This window comes from Lonchura striata, chromosome 19 (assembly GCF_050655825.1).
Source record: "Lonchura striata isolate lonStrDom1 chromosome 19, ASM5065582v1, whole genome shotgun sequence".
In the NCBI taxonomy this organism is placed as follows: Eukaryota; Metazoa; Chordata; class Aves; order Passeriformes; family Estrildidae; genus Lonchura; species Lonchura striata.
The window spans coordinates 3,170,019-3,192,249 of NC_140721.1; the positions used below are offsets into that span (position 1 = coordinate 3,170,019).

General features: G+C 42.4%; 1 protein-coding gene and 1 long non-coding RNA gene across 2 annotated transcripts in view; one reads left to right on the forward strand and one right to left on the reverse strand.

Moving 5' to 3' along the window:
• The window catches only part of PPM1E (protein phosphatase, Mg2+/Mn2+ dependent 1E), a 60,977-nt gene that overhangs the window by 5,274 nt on the left and 33,472 nt on the right, over positions 1-22,231 (reverse strand). The window contains exons 2-6 of the mRNA XM_021524895.3: positions 7,055-7,173; positions 2,545-2,744; positions 996-1,184; positions 367-510; positions 16-109 (exon numbers count right to left, since the gene is read on the reverse strand). Of these exons, the coding sequence (XP_021380570.3) occupies positions 16-109; positions 367-510; positions 996-1,184; positions 2,545-2,744; positions 7,055-7,173 (746 nt within the window). The remainder of the gene's footprint in view (positions 1-15; positions 110-366; positions 511-995; positions 1,185-2,544; positions 2,745-7,054; positions 7,174-22,231) is intronic.
• Positions 1,180-22,108, forward strand: LOC110467667 (uncharacterized). The gene is made up of 3 exons (XR_014949431.1): positions 1,180-2,043; positions 2,169-9,615; positions 21,138-22,108. It is a non-coding gene; the product is annotated as an uncharacterized LOC110467667 (long non-coding RNA).

The following is a 22,231-nucleotide window of genomic DNA, read 5'->3' on the forward strand; positions in this document are numbered from 1 at the left end:
AAGGCTCTCTCTTACCAATAGCTCTGGAGACAGAGAGGCTTCCATTCACTCTCCAGGCTCCAAACCAGACCACGCAGCCGCCCAGGGCCTCGATTCGCTTCTTCTCATCCTGAACAGCAACACAAGAGAGAGCAACACAAGAGAGAGCAGTCAGAGCTGCACCACACACTCAGCACTCCCATCAATAGCTGGATTTTCACACACATGGCAGGACCTGTGACACAAAGGGTTTGCACACAGATCCCAACAAACCAGGATAAGTGGAACATGCTCTGCTGCTCAAATTGACCCTGGCATGGCAGCGCTCCCCCAGAGCTGGGACCTGGCTGGTCACTGCCCAGGGGTGTTTAGACAGGCCCTTCTCACCTCTCGATCTGGTTTGTGGGGTTTCATCAGTTCCACAGCTTGGCCTCTCCTCACAAGCATGACCTGGGAGTCCCCCAGCCAAGCCACATGCAGCATATTCCCTCGGATGAAAGTCACCACCCCGGTGGTTCCACAGCGCAGACTCTGGAAAAAAATCCATTTCCATTTCAAAGCATTTTCTTACTTAACTCAGGGACAGAACACATTGAAACTGCAGCACAGAGCCTGTTCCCAGGGAGGAACAACCAGTGCTTTCCCTACGGCTACGACTGCTCACCAACAGCCCCTCGGAGCCACCCTGGCTGAACACAAATGTGCCCATGACATCCTGGCATGGGACCTGCCTGCCAGGAGCTGGGCACTGCTGGGGCTGCTCCTGCTACTGCCAGGCACAGCTGTGTGTTGGTGACCCTGAGGGCTGAGGCAGGTGAGTGTGGGAAGGGCAGCAGCATCCTTCAGAGGAGCTGGAACTGTGAGAAGCAGGAGCCGACTTTGACATTTTCATGGGATGTGAAGCTATGGACAGAAAGCCACCAGTGGGGCATGGAGAGCTCTGTGCTGATTCTGCTGTGCCTGGAGCCCCCCTGGGAAAAGGCAGGATTGCCAGGTTAATGCTTTCAGTCCCTCACCTCCCTGGCTGCCTTCTGCACGAAGCGCTCGTCGGTGACGCGGAAGGCTCGGCACAGAGCCTCGGCTGGGTCGTGCTGGAACATCTCCTGGTGGACCATGTTCACGTGCAGGTGGATGGAGGCATAGATGGCAGCATCCACTCCTCCATGACCATCAAACACTGCAAAATAAGCTTGTTCTTCTTGGTCCTGCCAGTGGAAACACAGGGAGGGAAAAACCTCAGGTGAAAGCAACACAAACAGCTCGCTGGATTGTCTTAAGGCTGTGAACTTGGGATTTGTGCTGTCCTCATTAAACTGCAATTAGAGACAGAGTCTCCACTGGAAAAGCAAACTACCCTGACCACCTGCACTTGCATCAATGGAAAAATTCCACCTTGCTGTTGAATTCTACCTGCAAAGTGCAAGAGATGCCCTGCCAGAATCCCCTGTGTAGTGCTCTCAGTACTCCTTAGGTGCCATTTGTTACAGCTCAGTCACACAATTCAAATAGGAAGTGCCATTCTCATCAAATTGTGCAGGAGATTTTGTGACTGCAAAAACCACAGAGAGAGAAGAACATCCAATACAGTTTGCATGAAGTCTGCATCATGATTGGAATCCACCAGGGATAAAATGCCAGTGCAGTTAAAATGTGAAGCCAGCCAGCCTCTGCTTTCACTCTTCTTTTTTTCCTTAAATCTAAACCACATCATCTTAGATGCCTGTGTTTTAAAAAAACTGCATGTGCTCTCTCATCAGAAAATTGTGATTACATTCACAAATCAAATACAGCAAAATCACTCATCTTCAAGGCAGTTTTCTCAGCTTCCCTTCCTCTGTTCAGAGAAACAGCGTGGTACCAGGAGACAGCAACTCCAGTGCCTATTCACACACACCACCAACCCACTGACAGAGCCAATTCAACCTTGACAGCCAGCTCAGTGACTGGAATATTTGCACATTGTAATTTTTAAGTAATGGGCTCCAACACAAATTGGAATAAGAAAGCTGACAACTGACAGGCAAAGGAAACATCTGCCTCTGTTTGCATTAATACCTTTTAAAGGTAAGAATGTGGATGGGGCAGAAGATGGTTATTAAAGTGACAGGGCATAATAAAGAAGCAATTATGCAGCAATTTGATCATTAAGGTAAAATTCTTGCCATTTTCTTTTACTTTCCATTCCTCAGTGTCCGGTTTTGTATCTCAAGGGAGAGCAAGAATGAGTCTCTGACCAATGGCCACATCAAGAAATTAATGGAAGATAGTCCCCAGTTTCACCAAACTACTCACATTTCTAGAATTGTGTGTGAGCTGCGCCCCATAATCCTGTAAGTTTTGGGTTTGTTTTGGGTTTTTTAAACATAATTTCCTTATTTTTGCTTTTGGCTTCTTCCTCCCAAGAGGAAGGGTTGAAAAGCAGAGCAGACCCACCTCCTTTTGCCAAGTGGCTTCAGAGATGAACTGTGAGGCGACCAACAGCCAGCCCTCCTCAGGTCCATCATCCTTCACTCCCTCAGTGGGAAACCTCCACAGATGAGAGAACCCCCCGTGCTCTGTGCTCACCTCGAGGTTGAAGAGCATGTTGAAGTCAGGGATGCAGACGTGCTTGTCCTCCATCTTCCTGCGCATGTTCTTGATGGCGTGGATGGAGGTCTCGTAGTAGCGGTGGGGCTTGGGCTGCAGGGGGAAATCTTTCACCCAGTTGCTGCAGATCTCATGCAGTTTGCTGTAAACTAAACGGGCCAACTTCACTGTCTCGATCTCTGAGGAAGGCACAAACCACAAATGAAAGCCTTGAGAGTGTTATTAAGGCAGAGTTTTCTCCCTTGCATACATTATAAAGATGAAACAAAACCATTTTAGCCAAGCAGTTGATGTCAGCAGGGAAATTCTGGGCTCTGATGCATGAGAAGAAGCCAAACTTACCATAATCAGCATTCATCAGTAAGCAGCTCATTGTTTGTTTGTCTTTTTAACTTAAACATTTCCCGATGCCTTTGGGGAACTCATTTTCAGCAGCAGAGAAAATGAAAGGAATGAAATCCCTGGCACGTCCCTGCCCAGGGTGGTGCAGCTCTGACAGGGATTTTGTCGTGGCACAGGGTGTCACCTACAAATCCCACCCTCCATGACAATGGCACACTGGGTTTTGACCAAATTCTCTTTTCTAAACACCACTTCATTGCAGAGCTGAGTCAGGACAGTGGAAACAATCTGCAGAAATTAGTAGAGTAATTTTAAGATGTTTTGTGCACTTTCAGCAGTGCACAGGTGCCTTCTTGGCTATTTCCAGATTTCCTATTATTTCTATATTCCTGACAATGGTGTGTCAGAGAAATCTGCGTGAGCAAATGAGAAAACCATAAAAGCCTCAAATTTAAGAAAACGCTGAACTGGCACTCCTGAGAAATTGTCATTTTAAAATGTGAAAACTCAGGCACTTGACATTTGTTCTGAAATTCGGGAGAGGAAAACAGGAAGTCAGCATCAGAGCTGAACACATCCTCATCTCTTTGTTCATGATGGCTCACCAAAGCCAGGGATCTTCAAAGCTAAACAGCAGCAATCCAGGAGTGCCAATCACTCCTGGAGGAGGAGGGGCTCACATGCAGAGAGGAGAGGAGAGAGTTGCAGCATCTCTTGGCTCACAGCAATTCTGTGAAGAGCCTAAAAGCAGCATTTAGAAATTTCTGCCATTTACAAATTTCTAGGTCTACAGTGACCAGGGGGCCAAAACCCTTAGGAACAAGATGCTGTCCCAGCTCTGTTGATTATGAGTTGGTTCAATCAAGAGGCATTAAGCTGAAATTACATTGGATAAATAACCAAAAGAAACTTTGGCTCCTTGATCCCACAGCTTTAAAGCCAAGGAGTGGAAATCAAACAGCTGGGTCATCCCACCACTGCCACAGTGTGAGTGTGGGGGCTCCTCACCCCACCTGTACTGCTCTCGCTGGGGCCACCAGAAATTTCTGGGCAATGTATTTAAAGAGGGAACATGTCCAGCCTGCCTAAATTCTATTTTCCAGAGGAAAGCCCACAGATTTTGCTCTCCCCATTCCTCCCCACTGGGCAGGGGTGAAGTGGGCACATGGCAGAGTCACCTGTGGCACCTCTGTGGGAGGGTGGCAGTGAACCCAGTGGCCCTGCTGAGATCCTCAGCACCCTTCCCAGGGGATATGCGTGGTGTCAGCATCATCAGCAAGTGCTCGTGAGGTTAAAACAGTAGAATAATGAAATGCCACAATAAAAAACACCCCCTCACAGCTGGAAATTACTCATCAATTGTTAATGTTGCCACGCTGAGGCAGAGCTGACTCAGCTGTCACTGCGGTTGTGTCACGGAGAATTTCATTTCCCTCCTGCTGCTCCCAAATCCCCAAGGTTGGAGGTAATGCTGAGCTTCACCACAGTGAGTGGGAAATCCAGCTCAGGAATTGTTGTTCCCAAAGATGACAAGGCAGAACGAGGGTAGAAAGGATACCAGGAATCAGACCCTGATTTTAGTGCCACGTTTTATGAGATGTGTTGAAAACATGGACAGCGTGACAACAGGGGTCAGAACCAAGATCAAGGTTTTCCTTAGTCTAGGAGTTCTAGATCTCTTTGGAGATCTGTAGGATCCATCTCCTAGAACCTGGAACAACTGGGTAATGGGACATTATGATTTGCTTTGTGACATCTCCTGGAAATTTGATACCACCACCAGGTCACACGGTCCTGCTAGCCAGACTCCTTAGGTGGCTCCTTAACAATGCCAAACTTCCATGTGATTCTCTTCCTCCACAAACAAACCCCAAACCTAAATGTCCTTAACCTGACCTTTCAAAAAAGAAATCCGGCATCATTCAGGTCTCATGGAAAATCTTTTGCTCCTCCCCAGTGCAGCTGGAAGAGAAGAGTCATGGTCTGTGACTCAGATATCCAAAAACACATGGTACCCCAATAAAACAGACTCCTAATCTTGCAATCCTACATTTGTGGACTCCAACCAGTTTTTCTTCTTTTAAGATTTGCATTCTTCTGTCATGGAGTTTCTCATTTCTTTCCACACCAAGAACTGCTTTCACCACTCCTAAGTACAGGACATGATTTGTCACGTTGCAATTCTCAGAGTGAAATGTGCCACTAAGGAAATTTTAAATGGCTTTTTTTTTATCTTTCAGCAACTTCAAACTTGAGGCAAATCAGGTAAATGTCTCCTTGTATTACAGAGAGTAAAAATTTTTCTGAGTTCATAAAAAACCTGACATAGAACTGGATATTAAAGCCAGGCAGCGAAATTCAGCTTGGTTTCACATTCTGCAGCAGCTCAAACAGCATCAGGGCACGGTGAACTCTGAGCATCAAACTTCAAGACGTAGAAATCCCATTTTCACCACCAGCCACAACTTCCTTTGCTTTCTTCCAAAGCATTGAAGTCTCCCTGTATGGCACCACTGAGGGCAGATCTCCTCTCAGCACCCAGCCCAGGCTTCTCAAGGGACTCCCTGGAAGGGTCTCCAGGATGGAGCTGCTCCTGCCACCAGTTTTGTCTGGGTTTGCAAGAGCAAACCTTGCACTTGTGGCTGCTGAAGCCCTGATGGGGCACAGGGTGCCCAGAGCAGCTGTGGCTGCCCCTGGGTCCCTGGGAGTGCCCAAGGCCAGGCTGGATGGACCTTGGAGCAATCTGGGATGGAGGAAGGTGTCCCAGCCTATGGCAGAGGGTGGGACTTGATTGTTAATGTCCCAAACCATTCTGTGATTCTGTCATTCTGTGACACTTGAGCTGATGTCCTGGTTTGGAAAATTATCACGTAGATTATTTGAAATTGCAGGGTTTCTGTGAAGCTGTTACTTTACTACAGGCCAGAGGATGTTGCCTTTTTTTCCTCTCCCCCTGAACCCTCACAATTGAACACTCACTCTGCATCAGCAAAGGGATATTTTATTTCCAAGTACCCTCATTATGACAATTCACCTCAACAAACTGCATCTGGAGCCCTATTCATAGTGCCTGCTCCAGTCTGTTCCCATCTCAATCTATGTTTGCATCTGTGTCTTACAGCCTTAGATATATTTAAATGTCAATTTCTGTAGGTGTGAGGGTTTTGTGCTGGCTTTTTTTTTTCCTTTCTTTTCTCTTTTTTGTTGAATTCTGTAGATATTCTGTGTGGAGGCTTAGTCAACATTTCCTTGGAGACTGTCAAATATTTATGCAAGTTTCAGAGATCTCAATTTGAAATTAATGAAGGCTGCTCAGCCAGAACAATGACAAATCTATTCCATTTACCTGCTCAGCAGGAGGAGGCAGCAATATCTACAGAAAGGGAACCCAGAGCATGTTTTTCTGTTCCTCAGGTTTCCAAGGGCCTCTGGGGAATACAGCAAAAATCTTCCTTTTTGAAGAGCCAGATTTATAGATCCTCCTTATCCCCAGAATAATTTATAGGACTTTTAAAAAACCAAAATAGAAGGGAATGGACAAAGAGGTTTGGGGACTGTATTTTCAAGATCAAATGACAGAATCCCTGTTAATATATGTGAGAAACATTGGTCTTTGTTGTAATGAACAACCCAGCCAATTTTCAAGGTTATTTAGGCCAGCACACTCCTGAAATGAGTTAGGGTGCATGACCTTGAGCTAGAGGCTGCAAAAATCTAGTCAGCCAACACAGATAAATGAGGAAAAGTAGTTTTCTTCCTTTTAATCATGAAATCTCTTTATACTACCTTTTGTTAAAACCATAAAAAAACCTTACAAACCATAGTAAAAATCACACTGACTGAAATAATTCAGAATTAAATTATCTCTTCCCACATATATTTGACTTTGCTCCAAGGATGAGGGAGGACAACTGGCACTTGCCAGCAGAACCACATTGTATAAAGTGCTGAGAGAGAGATTCAGAGCCATCAGACACGCCACGAAAACGCACTTAGAAGAGTGATTCCAAAGGTGAGAAAGTTTTGATTGAGAGATTAGACACGCAGCTCTGTCAGGAGTGGTGGTGATCTCCCTTTTTCCATCCATATGGGATGGTCCTTTCCCAGAACTGCAGCCCGGGTGGGGTGGGATTGAGGTGGCACTTACGGATGATGCCGTCGGCGTTGTCCACGTGCTTGGGCAGGAAATGCGCCGAGAGGTCGCTCTGCAGGACTTCATCTGAAGTTGCTCTGGCCAAAGCAGAGGCCAGGAATGAAGGGCAGTTACTGGAAAGGAAAAAGAGAAACCACAAAAAGGTGTTTTAGTGTGATTCAGCAAGGTAACATGAGTGTATTTTTCACCAAGGTTCTTCTTTGCCTGAACTCTGCAGCAAGACCTCAGACTCACTGATGGGTTTTAGTTGCCCTCTTTCACTCCTCTGTTCCCTGTTCCTTAAGTTTTAATGTTTCAGTTCACAACCCCTATTTAAATTCTTTACAAATCTAGACTTGAACCCTCCAGAGTCTGTCACACAACTGTACATTTTTTTACATATGTATGGTACTATTTTAACTCAAGTTAAGTCTAGTTTCTCCTAAGAGTTGGAGTCAAAGTTCCAGAATTCCTCAGACTTAAAAGTGTCCAAAGGCTCTCTAAGGGGGACTGGAAGTTGAGGTTAAGGTCAACAGGGAGGTGATGTGCATAAGGTAAAAAAGCTCCCTCAAGAATGATTTATATCCAGAGTGAAGTGGCTTTAACTCACTTTAGTTTAATTAAACCTGGTATCCCATCCCCCAAGGTTAATTAATCGATAGAAAGCCAAGGCCACTTTAATGTACATTCTCTCATTCAAGAGGAATTTAATACCTCTTCATTTATGTATGACTTTGCATTTCCCATTGCTCAGCCTCAACTTCTTCAGGTGTCTCCTGCCGACACAGCCTGAAACTTCCAATTTCCACAGATTTTATTGGGGTAATGGCATCTTTCCCAAGACATTCCACTGTCACAGGGCCACAGAGAGACACAGAACCAATTTCAGCCCAGAAACCATCCATCAACCACAGAATTCCAAGTCAGAAATCCAGGGAATAGGCAATGAACACCAACACTTCCTTAACCCATTTCTTCTGTTCAACATATCTATAAATGATTAAAGGATAAACAGCTTTTTCTAACACTATTCCAAGCTCTGTCTTGTCTTTCCTGGCTTTATTTGGCTCACAAAGAGCAGGTTTTTTGTGCAGCGATGCTGGGTCTGTGCATGTTATGTGAGATTCCCCCAAAAAAGGGAGAGATTGCAATGCCCAGGATAGAAGGATTATTGCAGCAGGGCACCTGCAGGAATCTGAGCTTGTTTCCAGTCCAAGGTTCCCCTGAGCAGCTCGATGCTGAAACATCAAACTTGTTTTGTGTCACTTATAAAGAACCCCTCAGGACAGAGGGAAGCTTTGATAGCTTTCCTTAGGTTTTTCTCACTCTTTTCTCATACACTAAGTGCTAAGTGGAACTCACAGGCAAATAAGAACAGTGGATGAAGAACATCCACTGATGGGCCAAGTTCTTAACCTGGTTAAGAACAGGGGCAACAATAGTGACTAAAATAGACTCCGGACCTAAACAATAAAGAAAACTATCCCAGAGAGGAGGAATTCCTGCTCTGCCTGGGCCTGGGAGGGGAGACAGCAATGTCTGTGGGTACCAGAGCCATGAACACCTGTATCTGAAATTTTAGATATTGTTTAAACTGCAGTGACCAATGACACAAGCGAAAGGTGTGTTTACAGGGGGTGTAGCAGATCAGAGTATTTCCCCCCCCCCAGCTCCAAGTGCTGTTCACGTGTTCCATTTCCACACAGCAGCTCTATATCCAGCCAAAAAGTGCATTTCCATTACAATGCTAAACCTACACAAAAAGCTGCTAAAGATGTTATTAGATAAATTAAAGGATTTTAAGTACATCCTTCCTGATTCTCTGGCAGTGTAGGTGTGTTTAGAACACCCACAGATGCATTGCAGCAATCCTGGAATAACTCTGGGAAGGTATTAAGTCAAGCCTAAAAGTGCTCTGCTACCATGAATTAAGTTTAAGAAAACCAGTCTGAGATGGGTTTAATTCATCCCACATATTATTATGTTACCAGCTTAACACACAACTCATCTCCATCCTGATAGCATTAAAGTGGGGAGGACTTTCTAAACACCTTCCCTGAGCTTTTCCTCTGTGCTCTAAATCTAATACAAACTCTCCTACTGAAGAAAAACAAAAAGAGATGGCAAATTTGAAATTGTTATTGCAAAGGAGTTCGAGGGGAAAGGTAGAGAAAATAAATCAGCTGAAGGCTTTCCTTCTATGTCTGGCCATTCTTTGTCCTAATAATAACAGCTGCTGGCCGAAGAATTAATTGCCCTTGACATTTGTTGATCACAAAGCTTCTTATGTGGCTGTTGCAGGGCTGTGCCATGTGAGCAGGGAAGCTCCCCCACGCAGACAGATGATTTCCTCTTCCTGATTAGCACCACTCAACGTTTACTTCTCTCACTCGGCTCTTCAGAGCACTTTTAGTTGAATTACTTTTTCCCTTCAAGGAACAGCAGATTGCACTGGAGGTTTAAAATAGCTGTTGAAGGCAAACTGCTCTGGGGACACTTCATTACTGCTACACCAAGACAAATGAAGAGTCAGCTCTGGGATCTCTGCTTTCAGCACCACCAAAGTGAGCGCTCAGGTGAGCAGATACAGCATGCCACAAACAGCAGGCCAAGGGGGAAAGCTCTCCTCTCTTCACAAAACCCAAAAAGTATCACCAGGATCCCTGGGGACAGGGAGGAGCTCCCAGCCTGCTGCTGCTGGTGCAACCAGGGATTACCTGCTGGCTCTGGAAAGAAATCCTTCCACCACGTTCTAGATGCTCAAATGTTATTAGTCCTGAAGTCTGACAAATTGTAACTGGGAGGGCACGGTCTTGTTTAGCAGCGAGCTGAGAGCTAAAATGCCTTTGTCTATTCATAGCTGTGCCACTAACTCAGCAGCTGACCTTGGACGAGTCACTTCACCACTCAGACCTTCATTCCTCATCTGCAAACAAGGAATGAGAATGTCATTTCCTGGGGGAGAGGAGGAGGAGGAGGAGGAAGGCTGTAAAAGGCCTAAATCTGTGTTTGTGAAGTATTCTAGAATTTCTTTCTAAGGGCCCAACTCAAGGGGAAAATACCAAGATGAGAGTGGGAGATATTTTCAATCTATAGAAGATTTATACTTTTGATAGCTTTCCTTAGGTTTTTCTCACTCTTTTCTCATACACTAAGTGCTGAGTGGAACTCACAGGCAAATAACAGCTCTGGATAACTCACAGTTACATCAGCAGCTGCAGGAAAGGGGAAAACCAGCAAAGAGAGACCTCGAGTTCTTAAAACAGTTCTGATGGGAAAATGATGCTCCAGCCCCTGCCTAAAATCCAGAACAAGGGCCACCAGTGCTGAAAATCCCCAACCCTGTCATGGTCTGGGGGAGTTGATGAGGCATCACTAACCCAAACAAAGCAGGGAAAATGGACCAAAACAAACTGGGGCTTTCAAGAGGCAAAGCGGGCAGTAAATCACAAAATGTGCAGTGTTCCTGTTACCTCAGGAATCCCCTGACACCACAGAACAACAATTGTTTTAGTTAGAATGAGGAATGATTTAAATAGAAATGCTATTCAATCTGCTGAAACACAAAACAAATCCACAGGCAAACAGGATAAAGCAGCATATTTGATTTCACCCAGCAATCCAAGCCCAAGAACATGACCTGAAAAGAACCAAGTACAGCACATTCCCAAAAGGCCTATAATTTACTGTGGTAGTAAAAGACTTTGGAGGGATGAATTAACTACAAATTAACTGCACCCCTTCCAAAAGACATTCCACCAGCGATGCACTTTGGGAAATAGTCCTGCTCATGTGGCCTGTTGCAAGCTCTTGTTAGAAAGCAACTTTTGCCAGATTCAGTTTAAGAAAAACCTCATTCGTCCCCTGCCTGTATTTACAAAACATTCCAAAGTCTCATGAGACTTCTTCCAGATGGAGCTTTGGATACAGCCTGGAAGCTCTTTGAAGAAATCTTTAAAGTCTTTATTATTGCAAATTCCCGTGCTGTGAAGTGCAGCAGTAATGAGCAGAGAAATTCTTTGGGAAGCCCTTTTGGCTGTTTCCCCAGCCCTCCCTTCCTCCACCTCCTGTTTCAGTGGCCATCCAGAGGGACTTGGAGCTACTGAGGGGCTCCTGTTTGCCTCCAACCTCCTCCAGGTCACCCAGCACTCAGAGAGGAATATTCTGTGAAGCATTCCAAGACCCTAAAATGATTATGGATGTATCCTCTGGATCTGAGGAAATAGCAGATGCTATTTCCAGCTCCCATCTCTGCAGGTTCTCCTCTCCTCACTCCCAGAGCAGCTCTCTGACCTGTGCTGTTCCACTGCTCTGCACAGCTGCTGCTGGAAGTTTTGATGCTTATTTAAAGCCTGGTCACAGTGGACAAATGGAGTATTATTTTTTTCCCCCCCAACACATGGTGAAACCCTGCACTAGATTTATCTGCTGCAGTGAGTTGCTAAAAAAAAACTGGCACACAAACACACACACGTACACAAAAAAGAAACAAATAGAAAAAACAATGCACCTTTTAAAAGCTTGCATAACCAAAGCTCCTTGAGAAGTCATTTGAGCTGGCAGTGGTGAGACAGTAAAGATGCTTGATAAATCTGTTTGAAGGAGCTGCAAACGTGCTACCCAAGGAAGCTGCTATCTATAGGCTCCCAGAGACAGCTGCCTGCTCACATCCCCAGCCATCCTGTCCTTGTGCTGACAGTTGTAAGCAACAGAAATATAATACACAAGCATTGCAAAAAGGCACTGCTTCAGATACATTTTTCATGCCCCTGTCTATGCAGACGTTGCATTTGCCAAATATTTAACCTTCTGCTTTCTGCTCACTGATGTTTTCTAGACCAGTTTTGTATAGGTATGTTTCCGTAGTTAAGCCTGTCTTAACTGAATGTGAAAAAACAAGCAAACCAGAGGTGCACTGCTCATCAGAAAGCCTCTGCACAGCTGGATGAAGATGCTTCACCAGGGGAAACCCTTGGCTTTTCACAAACTGTTCTCAACACATGAATTGGGCTCAGGCCTCTGATGCAATTTCTGCTGCATAGCAAGTCAGTATTCCCTTCTCCAGAGGGTGAAGTGCACATGACAGTACATAAAGCCACCAAAATGTGAGCAAGACAAAATAAAAAGGTCATCCTTGTCTCTTTGATGAGGTACAGTGTCATGAAGGGCAGTGTGTATCTAAAATATAAATGCTTGCTGCCCACAAACCACTCATAAGCATTTGGGATTTAATGACTGTCAATAAAATAGCACTGACACCACAGGGGTGAACTGTGAAGAATCCAAACCACACAGAGCAGCTTCTCCTGAGCTCCTGGCTGGATAAATTGCCTGGTTATTATCTTTGAAACCAAATTCTATTATTTCTCTCACTCATCCTCACAGCGTGGCAGTTCTGAGGTTACTCATATTCCAATCTCTGGGGCTGATGCTGTGGCTGCATTTAGAATGACAGAAATCACCTCCTGTAACATGAACAACCCCTAAAAACCCAGCATGGATCTGCCAGGAGCTGGAAGCCAAATAACTGCAAGAAATTCAATTCCCAGAAGTGACTGTGGGGTGGTTTTCTTCATGACAGCAACGAGCTGAAGATAAAAAGTTTGCTGTTGGAAATCATATCCCAGCACTTCACAGCCAGATTAGTAAAAGAAAGGGAATTATTATTAATTAAATTAATTAAAATTAATTAAAGGGAATTATTATTAAAAGAAAGGGAAACCTGGACTTTGAAGGAATGCAGAGAAAAATGGACCACGATGCATGAACCTCTGGTATAACAAACACCAAGGTGTTGAGGATGTATCTATATAGACTCTCCCTCATCTAAATCAGAATATTTTCTACCTAAGGAGTAAGAATCTGAGGGACTGGATAGTTTTAGAATAAAATCTTAATTGCTGCTATGAAATGAACTTTAGGAAATTCTAAAAATATTATTATAAAATTAAAAAAAAAAACCAACAAGCCACTTATTTGATGGGCATTGATTGTGCAGCTTAACTCCTTGGTATTCAGCTTTGCAAATGCAAACACACAGTGAAAATAAATCTGTGTTTACCCTATCATTAATTCATCAAAAGAAAGGTAATTTATTGCTATTACCCACTCATGTGACTTTCATCAGGGGTTTATACTGAGAGGAATGATCCTTCTGGGTTTTGTTGTCTAAGGATTATCCTGCATGTTCACACAGCACATTCCGTGCTCAGGGTGTGAGGGTGTCCAGAGTCCTCCAAAATCCACTCCTTGCCCACCTGGGAATGGAATGGGGACAAAGCCACATCAGTGCCAGGTGCTGCTTCCCTGGAGAAGGAAATTTCTTCACTGGCAACCCAATGCCAACAGCAGTTACCTCACACTGAGTTTCCCTGGCAGAGCAAGGCCTGCTTAAAAGCTCCACAGGACATTAAAACTGTCATTGATTTTTCTCTCTTTGGCACTCAGTCAGTTCGAAAGTCAGCATAATTCAATATCGTTCTCCTGGTTCCATTAGCAAAGAAAGGAATCCATGCTTCAATCTATGCTGCCTTATTGGAAAAAGTAATTTAATTTTACATCTGAAAGTGTGCCAACATCAGCATAAAAGCGTACACTGTATACATCAGATTTAATTTATGGATTCTGCATTTTGTCAAGCCAGGATGAGATGCTGTCTAAAATCAATGAGAGTGTCCAAGCTCACTCTGAAGGTACTTATATATATTCTTATTATTTTAGATATTTTATGTCTTAGCTGGAGTTTTTGATGATTTCTCTCCTTGCTATAAAATGTTAATGACACAGTCTCTAGAATAGTTCATGTTGCAGGAAACTTGCAGAAGGGTTCAGGCACATCATTTACTTAGCACTTATTCATGCCCAATTTTTTCTCTCTGTTATAAATAAACTTTCTGATACTTCCCTTAAGTGGAAAGGATATTCCACACAGATCTGATGTGTCCAGAAATACAAGTTAAATAAGAATCCGCCAATGCAGAGCCTCTGTTTTATCAGAGAACAGATTAACACACCCAAGCCCTCTGTCAGAAAGAAAAATGCATTTTGATGTTATAGCTAATGACTTAATTTCAAAGAAATGAAATAAAATGCTCCACAGCAACACATACCCTGCTGTCTCCTGAAGATCATCATTAAGGCAAACAATGTTAAATGACTTTTTTAAAAGGGGGTGAAGATGGTGCCTGTTTAAATGCTCAGCTTCAGTAACGCCCCACAGAGCCAGGCCCCAAACCATGCTCCTGTTGGAGCATTTATCTTCATGTAACTGAGAAAAAAATCAGAGTTGCAGACCAGAATTTCCAAATGACATTTGATCACTTAACTTCTTTCAACCCATTGAACAAATATCAAATATAAGGCAAAACACACCCTGGAAGATTTATGGCCACTGAGTCAGCAGCGAATGTTCTCTCGCTGCCTTCTCACTCCTGTGCCTTGCACTTCATCACACAAATGGCTTGGGTGTTTATGCCAGATGTAAGATTAGATAATTACTCATCCAAGTCCTGCATGTCAACTCTTTTTGGTGATAAAAAATTTATTCCAAATGCCCCATTTATAATCAGTTGACTTGCAGAAGCGTTCTGGTGTTGTGCAGTGCTACATCTCAGGCTGCAATTCTGTGCAGGAACACGCTGGATTTGTGCCTGATGTCAGGAATTCTGTGCCTGCAAAATAGGGACAATGCTATTGACCTCTGGAAAGCAATTTCAAAGCCAATGATGAAGTGCCAGATATGATTAATTAAGCCTAAAGTGGGGATGGAAAAAAGAACAGCAATTCCCAGAAAATCCTGCTGCTCTTGTGCATGACATACAAGAGAAACAAATGAAAGCAAACATAAAAAGAACAATGCAGTACCTTTAAAAGTAATTTTACAGGCAGATTCAAAGATTACCCAGTGGGGCACATGAAAGATTTGATTGGAACCTCAAGCTGATGATTACTGATGCTGATGCCCATGGAACAAGATGCTGGAGGGATAAAAGGGGCTCTGTGATTGGGGTGAGTGCTCTTGTAAAGGAAAAACCCTTTAGTTACTCAGAAAGATCCCATCCTAATTCCCACTGTCACTTGTCCTTTGCAGAATTGCAAAGGATAATGGCAGGTTTAGGGGTTTAGGCTTTTTCTTTAAAGGATAATCAAAATGTTTCAGCTATTCTGTTTCACATTAAAGTCCCTAATGCATTCTGTTCTACTGAGCCACGTAGTTATTTCAGTCATTCTTAATAAATAACAGTTGCCAGTAGTAGTTAAGCCAACAGATCTGAATTATTTATAGTGTTGAGGAACAGAACAGCAGATAAAATACATTAGGGCTTTGGGTTGTTCTGGCCCGAGTGACACAATGGCAGCCTTTAGATGTTTTTCACCAGGCTGTAAAATATTCTCTTCCCAATCCTGGTTTAAAAGGTTTCCTAAAGAGGCAGGAGCCAAACCTCCAGCCATGCATCTTCAATAATCACAGTCGTGAGCAGCAGGTGAGAGACTCTCCCCAGTACAGCACTGGCACAACATTTGATTTCATTGGACAGAATAAATGGCTACTTAGGATTACTCCTAAATTATTATAGATAAACAGGACTTATGTGCTTACATATTATACAGCATGGCTCTAAACCTTCCAGTAAATTATTTAAAGGCACCTCACAGTGTTGAACTTAAATGTTTCCCTTCTCCCTTTGCCTATAATCCACCCTCTCTTCAGCTGGAAAAATGCAAAGGTATCACCTACATTTTACAATGGTAAATCCAACTTCACATTTCAGGCTGGAGCATGGAAATCCCAACCCCTGTCAGTCCTTTTTAGGAGGTCACATCATGAAACATTGAACACACAAAAAACAACAGGGACAGAAATTATGTTGACGTTAACTTGACAAATTATTTTACACACAGATGTTGAATTTAATGCTCTTTGTAGCTTAAAAGATGCATTCCAATATCTGTCCTGATGGGATAATGTGCCTGGGTGGAAATCTGTGGGACTATCTGGATTTCTCACCTTGTGCTGCCATCACAGGTGACTGCACCAGTGGGAAATTCACTGTATAATGGATTCACAAGGAGAATTGTGCCCACAAATGCCAAGGAGAGATTTACACTCAGATGCTGCAGGGAGAAGAACTGGGGGAGTAGTTGTAGCAACATAAGCTTCAGCCAAACAGTTTTCCTTTTATAGCTCACCTTCCACTTCCTATATGGATCTATTTACAGCAGGAAATGCTGCAAATTGTAGCATCTCTAAGGAATGAAAAGAATTTTAAAAGAACAAACAAAGGAGAAAATCTGGAGAGGTAAAAACCCAACCAAACTTCCTTCTATCAAATACTATTGAAATAGAGGAGGAATAACACTGAAATGGAGGAGGAATGACACTGAAACAGAGGAGGAATAACACTTGGAGGCCATGTCAGGTTGTTAAGTGCTCTGGAAGTGGCTCCGTGACATTTCAGCATGTGGGAATGAGCCTCAGCATCCCAGGGAGGGACAGGCTCAAGTGACAGGATCCCCATGCTCCCCTGCTCCCCTCCCTTGGCTCAGCTCCCTCCTCTCCCTGTTCTCAGGTTTAGTGAGGATCTGCACCCTGAGCTTACCGAGGTGGGGAAGATTCTGGGAGGTCCAAAGCTGAGGAATGTGGCTTTCCATGGGGCCAGGCAGGTCCTGAGCCCATGGAACAGAGCCTGCCTGCAGCACACAGCTAAATTTAGCTCTTCTTGCTCACAAAGGCTATAGGAATTGATTCCAAACAAGCTGGAGATGTTTCAAACAACTCTGCAGTGCTGTGGCCTCTCTCCTGTCCTAGAAGGTACAGAGAATTATTTAAAACTTGGGAGAAATGTCTTTAAATTATTCCCAGTCCCATTTAAAAATAAATCTGTGCGCATATTCCAATCATTGTTAAAAGGTCAACTGAAAAAAAAAAAAAATTAAAAGAGCTGTGACATTTCATAGTGTGACATTACAAATCTCTCCAGATTATGGACATTGGTTCTCTACTCTGGACTTCTCAATTCTGCACAAATTCTCCCACACAAACTCTGCCTATTCACCACAATGTGGGACTTTGTTTATGCAACGTAATCAGTCTTTAAGTCTTATTTGTTCCATTTGATTTTCTATGAGTTCACATTGTTCACATCACCCATTTCAGAGGTGACAATGCTGCTCATCTAAGAATTACCCAACAGCTCCGTTTCCCTCTCCCCCTCCACAAAGAAGATTGTCAACTTTTCCCTAAGCTTATTATCAAACCTGTGATCTCTTCAGAAGAGGCACAAGCTCTAAATATAAGAAAGAATCTGTTACATAATACCCTGAGCAAGGAGGCAGCACACAACAGCCTGTGGAGAACATAGCCTGGGTCCATCCAGAGAGGAAAAAGCAGGAAAATCTGTGACTTTGCCCAGTGCCAGGCCTTGGGTCTGTCCTGTGCACAGCCAAACCACAGAGAACATGGAATAATGTGCAAAATTTCAGGGCTTGTCTCTATGGAAGATAAACAAATGCAAACAGGTGACATTATCAGGAAGTTGGTTCAGGATGTGGCAGAAATTTACTCAGATCAGAAGAAATCTTCCTCAAACATGAGCAGGACTTGTTGGAAGCTGCCTGAACCTGGATTGTAAATAATGCACTGGTGAGGACTGACTCACCCCATGATGAGGAGGCTGAGAGCTGCTTCCAATGGAGCAGTGTCACAGCTCTAATCAGCACTTAAGAGAGTTCCTCAGGAGCCACACTATCAATTACCCTGGAAATACATATTCAGGGAGGCAGGGGTAGCAGACAGAGAGAATACCAAATCAAAACATTAATAAAAAATAAGGAACCTTTGGAGACAAATGATTATCTTCTATGTCTACAGTGCTTTGTGAGTTCCCAAAGGATTTAGAATCTAAAAATAAATGATTACTTCTACTAGCACTGACATCCAAGCTACCTTGGATAAAAAGCAGCAAATTGCTAACCATGGATAGCAACATTACACAACTGTTTTGAACAAACAGCAAGAAATGGACTATGCTGGAAAGAACAGCAGGTCTCTACACAGAAACTGAGGCTAAAATGTAACCAGAATAATGTGAATATCACCTGTGATGTGATAAAAATGAGAACTGTCTGCCTTGATATCCCATCCTCAAACTCCATCATCCTCTCACCGTTCTTTAGCACCATACTGAGACACTGCCTTGAAGGAAAATACTCAACATTTGCAGCTGAAATACATTTATATATGTATATATACAAACACACATATACGTGTTTAAATATCAGCAATCACCACAGATTCCTTGGGAAAAGAAAGAGGAAAGAGTCTTAGAACAGATAGAAGATCAAGGATCACACAAAACCATGTAGCTAATCCAGAAATCACTAAAACCCCAGGCCAAGGAATGTTTTGAAAATAAATTCAATCCATTCTGTCCCCAAAACACACACTGGTAATGATATTGGTAGATAAAATCATCTAACAATGATTAAAAAAATAAAGAATCAAATGGACCTCTGCAAGGCACAGTTCTGGACCAAAGGCAGTAGTAAATTTGAATAGTAATTATATAAGCACAAAAATCCAGGAGGAGGCAATCAAGGGAAGATCAAATACAAGTATATTTTCTTAGTTGGAACAGAGATTTCTGTGAAAGAATTTAGAGAAGAGCCATGAAAATGCAAGAATTTTTAACTGTCACCAAAACACCAAATGTTAAAAAAAATAAAATCAGTATTCAAAATACACGCTGGAAATTGCAATGAGTGATGTTTGCTGGGTTTATCTGTAAAACACTGCTAATAGCACAGCATTGGATCTATCAGAAGTACAGGCAAGATTCCTCAAGGGCACAGAGTTTTCAAATCCAAATACAGGTGGTGCAACCACCCAAGTGAGCTTTTTAATGAGGCATGGAGGCCACATCAGAGACACAACTGCCAGGGGTTAGACTGAAAATAATAGAGCAAGGAAAAAATAAAGATTAGGAACGCCAGCTGAGCTCTGAGATAACACAGGAGAAGTTAGTGGTGAAGCAGGATTTGAGTTCTAATAAGCCAGCAGTGGTAAATTGGAAGATGTAACATGATAGGAGGCTGAGCAGTGCTCCCAGGTCTGGGGCTGACAAATGACACCTCTGCCAGCAAATCATTTAATCCCTGCACATCCATCCATCTCCCAGTCAAAGAGCTGCATTGCCTTAAAACTTTGGAAGAATACAATGAAATTTAATTTATTAATACCTGAAAACTGTGCTTTAATCCTCAGATAGAGTGAGCTGGGGGAAGGACAAGGTATTTACACAGTTACCACTGCCTCATAAAGTATTTTTGTATTTTCTTCAGTGAATCCTCATCTGTTTCTGTCCTGTTTCAGCTCATGATTCCACAGCATGTCTTGACTTACAGATGTTAAAAACAATAATGGACTGATAGAAAAATGCTCACTTTTATCAAAACTTGGTGTTTTCTGATATTTAATGTAGGGTTTTTTGGTTTTGTTTTGTTGGTTTTTTTTTTGTTTTTTTGTTTTTTTTATCAGGGCTGATTGTGTCATCATCCCATTTGCTGAACTCATGCATTTGATAAGTAGATTTTTAGTAGTTCCAAAGACAGGGAGAAAATCATTCCCAAGTAAAGCTCAGCAAGGCTGGAGCCTGAGCTCTGATTTACTTTCACCTGGCTGAGATGGCAGCAAAGGAAAACGCTCACAACAACAACAAAATAGAGACATAAGAAAGCAGCAAAGAAAATAAAAAGTGATGCCCACAAGATGGAGTTGACCTCAGTCTGCCACTCAGAGCAAACTCTGTCACCCACAGAGACAGCCTGTGGCAGCAGGGCTGAGAAATCCAATTAGGGAAACTTCCCAGGCTCCCTGTTTCCAGCTGAATATTAATTCTTGATATTTAGGAGAACTTGCCAAGAACAATTGCACAGTTCCTCCTGAGCCTTCAGCTCTGAGTCACCATCACATTATGGAAAGGTGAGCTTCATTTAGACAGCACAGAAGGGGAAATTACCTGGTTTTTTAATGGTTTCATGAAGCCCGTAAGGGACCACATAATTTCTTTATCAATAAATAAATAATTTATTATTAATATAATATTTGTTTATTTAATAGTTCTTTATTTGTTATATTAAATTTATTATAAATATTCAAAATAATTCTCACATCTTCTTTTTTTAAAAAGAACCATGAAAATGTCATTTATCTTCACAGGGATCAATCATATTCCTGAGCATGAGGGAAAGAGGTTTCTATGTTTGATGGAGAACTTTGTCTGGTACTCTCCCTCTCCTGCAGGAATGGCTTAAAGCAATAAAGGGATATTCCTTTAGTATTCTTCCTCCTGTAAAATGTATTGCCCCAATCTACCTAGCAAGGAAACTGGAAAAACTGGAAAGAAATATTAGCCTTTATAGCCATTCTTAAATCCAGATCTCACATTTCCAGAAAGAAAATGTCCATTTTGATTGCCAGCTTTATTTAGGCTGAAGAAGGAATATATGTGGGCCTTTTAGTACATATGTTCAGTTTAATGGGATGTCAGTTGAAAACAAAAGTGAATATTACTGATTTTAACACCTCAGTGATCAAAGCTCTTCTCTGACGCAGGGAACAAGAAAAAATAGCAGGAAAAAGAACAGAGGACATGAAAAATGTGCAGGGAAAAGAACAATAAAGTACAATAAGACACGTCTGAGTAAGTGCTCAGGTTCTGATATCTGCACAACCTGACCAAGAGAGAAAGAAAGAAAGAAAGAAAAAGAAAGAAAGGAAAGAATTAATGGAATGATTGAGATTAATTTGAGTACTTGCTGCTGCAATAATTAAAGACTTCTCTCTTATCATGTGAATGTCTCAGGCATCCCATTCATGAGGGAGATTGACACACTGATATATTTTCTTCCAACTTAAAATGGATTTCTCTTCCATTGCAGTCACTCTGGAATATATTGAAGGAAAATAGTGCAGAAGACTGATAAGAGCAAGAAACAGTGAATAACATTTAGTCAGGACTGCAAAGAATTCTGCATTCTGAATGTACCCTTGATGAAGGAGCAGCAGGAATTGGACATTTCTCCTCTCTGTCTTTTCCAGGGATCTTTTCACCCTCCCACATCCCAGCCCTTGCCCACAGAATTCAAACAATCTCCTGTGGTTCCAAGGATGACGAAGAACAGAGATCTCCCAACATTTTCCTTGCACATCCTTCCAGGTAGAACTCTTTCCTCCAAAAGGGATTGTTGTGAAATGAAGAAAAAGACAAGAAATGTGAAATGGTCAGGGAATAGGGGGAATTAGAGGAATAAAACCCCTGACTGTACTCCAGGTTATTCCAATAATCAGTCTATATTTCCTTCAAAGTCTCCCTGTTGGAATAAAATGCCTGTTGAAATATCATATTTGCAAAAATCTAAAGCAGCAACCAATTAAAAAAAAATAAAAAGAAAGTAAACCCCCAGATTTCTCACTTCATGTATTTAATACGAGGTTGTTTCCTGATGAAACCCTTAGTAAGTGGGAGTACTCAGGGAGACACTTGGATTTACATAAATTTGAGACAGAAAAAATGCTGTTAGAGTAAGTCCATGGTGCTGCATGGTTGAGATTGAGTCTTCCAGCAGAAATTACTCCAGGCTGTGCAGAGACACAGTGCTGAGTCTCAGGCAAAATTCATAATTAACTTCAGAGTATGTCCTTAAATTAAATCATTGCCGTCCCCTTTGCAACATTAGCACAATATTTACAGGTTATTAACACACAATATGCCAACTTGAAGTTTTTATTTTACCTTGCTTCTAAGTCCATTTTACCATTGCCACACAAATTTTAAATATGATTCCCTGCCATTCCTGATAATTTGATTTTTACCATTTTAAAAGGAACAGTTCACATATCACAACAACACTCAGCAGTTAATATAATTTAATGCAAAACTACACACAATTTTCAACATGGATAGTGGAATTTATTTAAGAGTTCTGCTAGATTCAACTTGATATATTGCATCATCATACAGTGGAATAGGTAATAACTTAGGTTTTTTTTCTTCCTAATAGCCAGTAAATTCTAATAGTTCTTCTATAAGAAATTCAACCCAGGTGAAGCATAAACCAATCACCAGAAGGTACAGAGGTTCTCTTCTTGGTAAATGCAGAAGAGATTTAAAAGAATCATCCATTTGCTTTTTT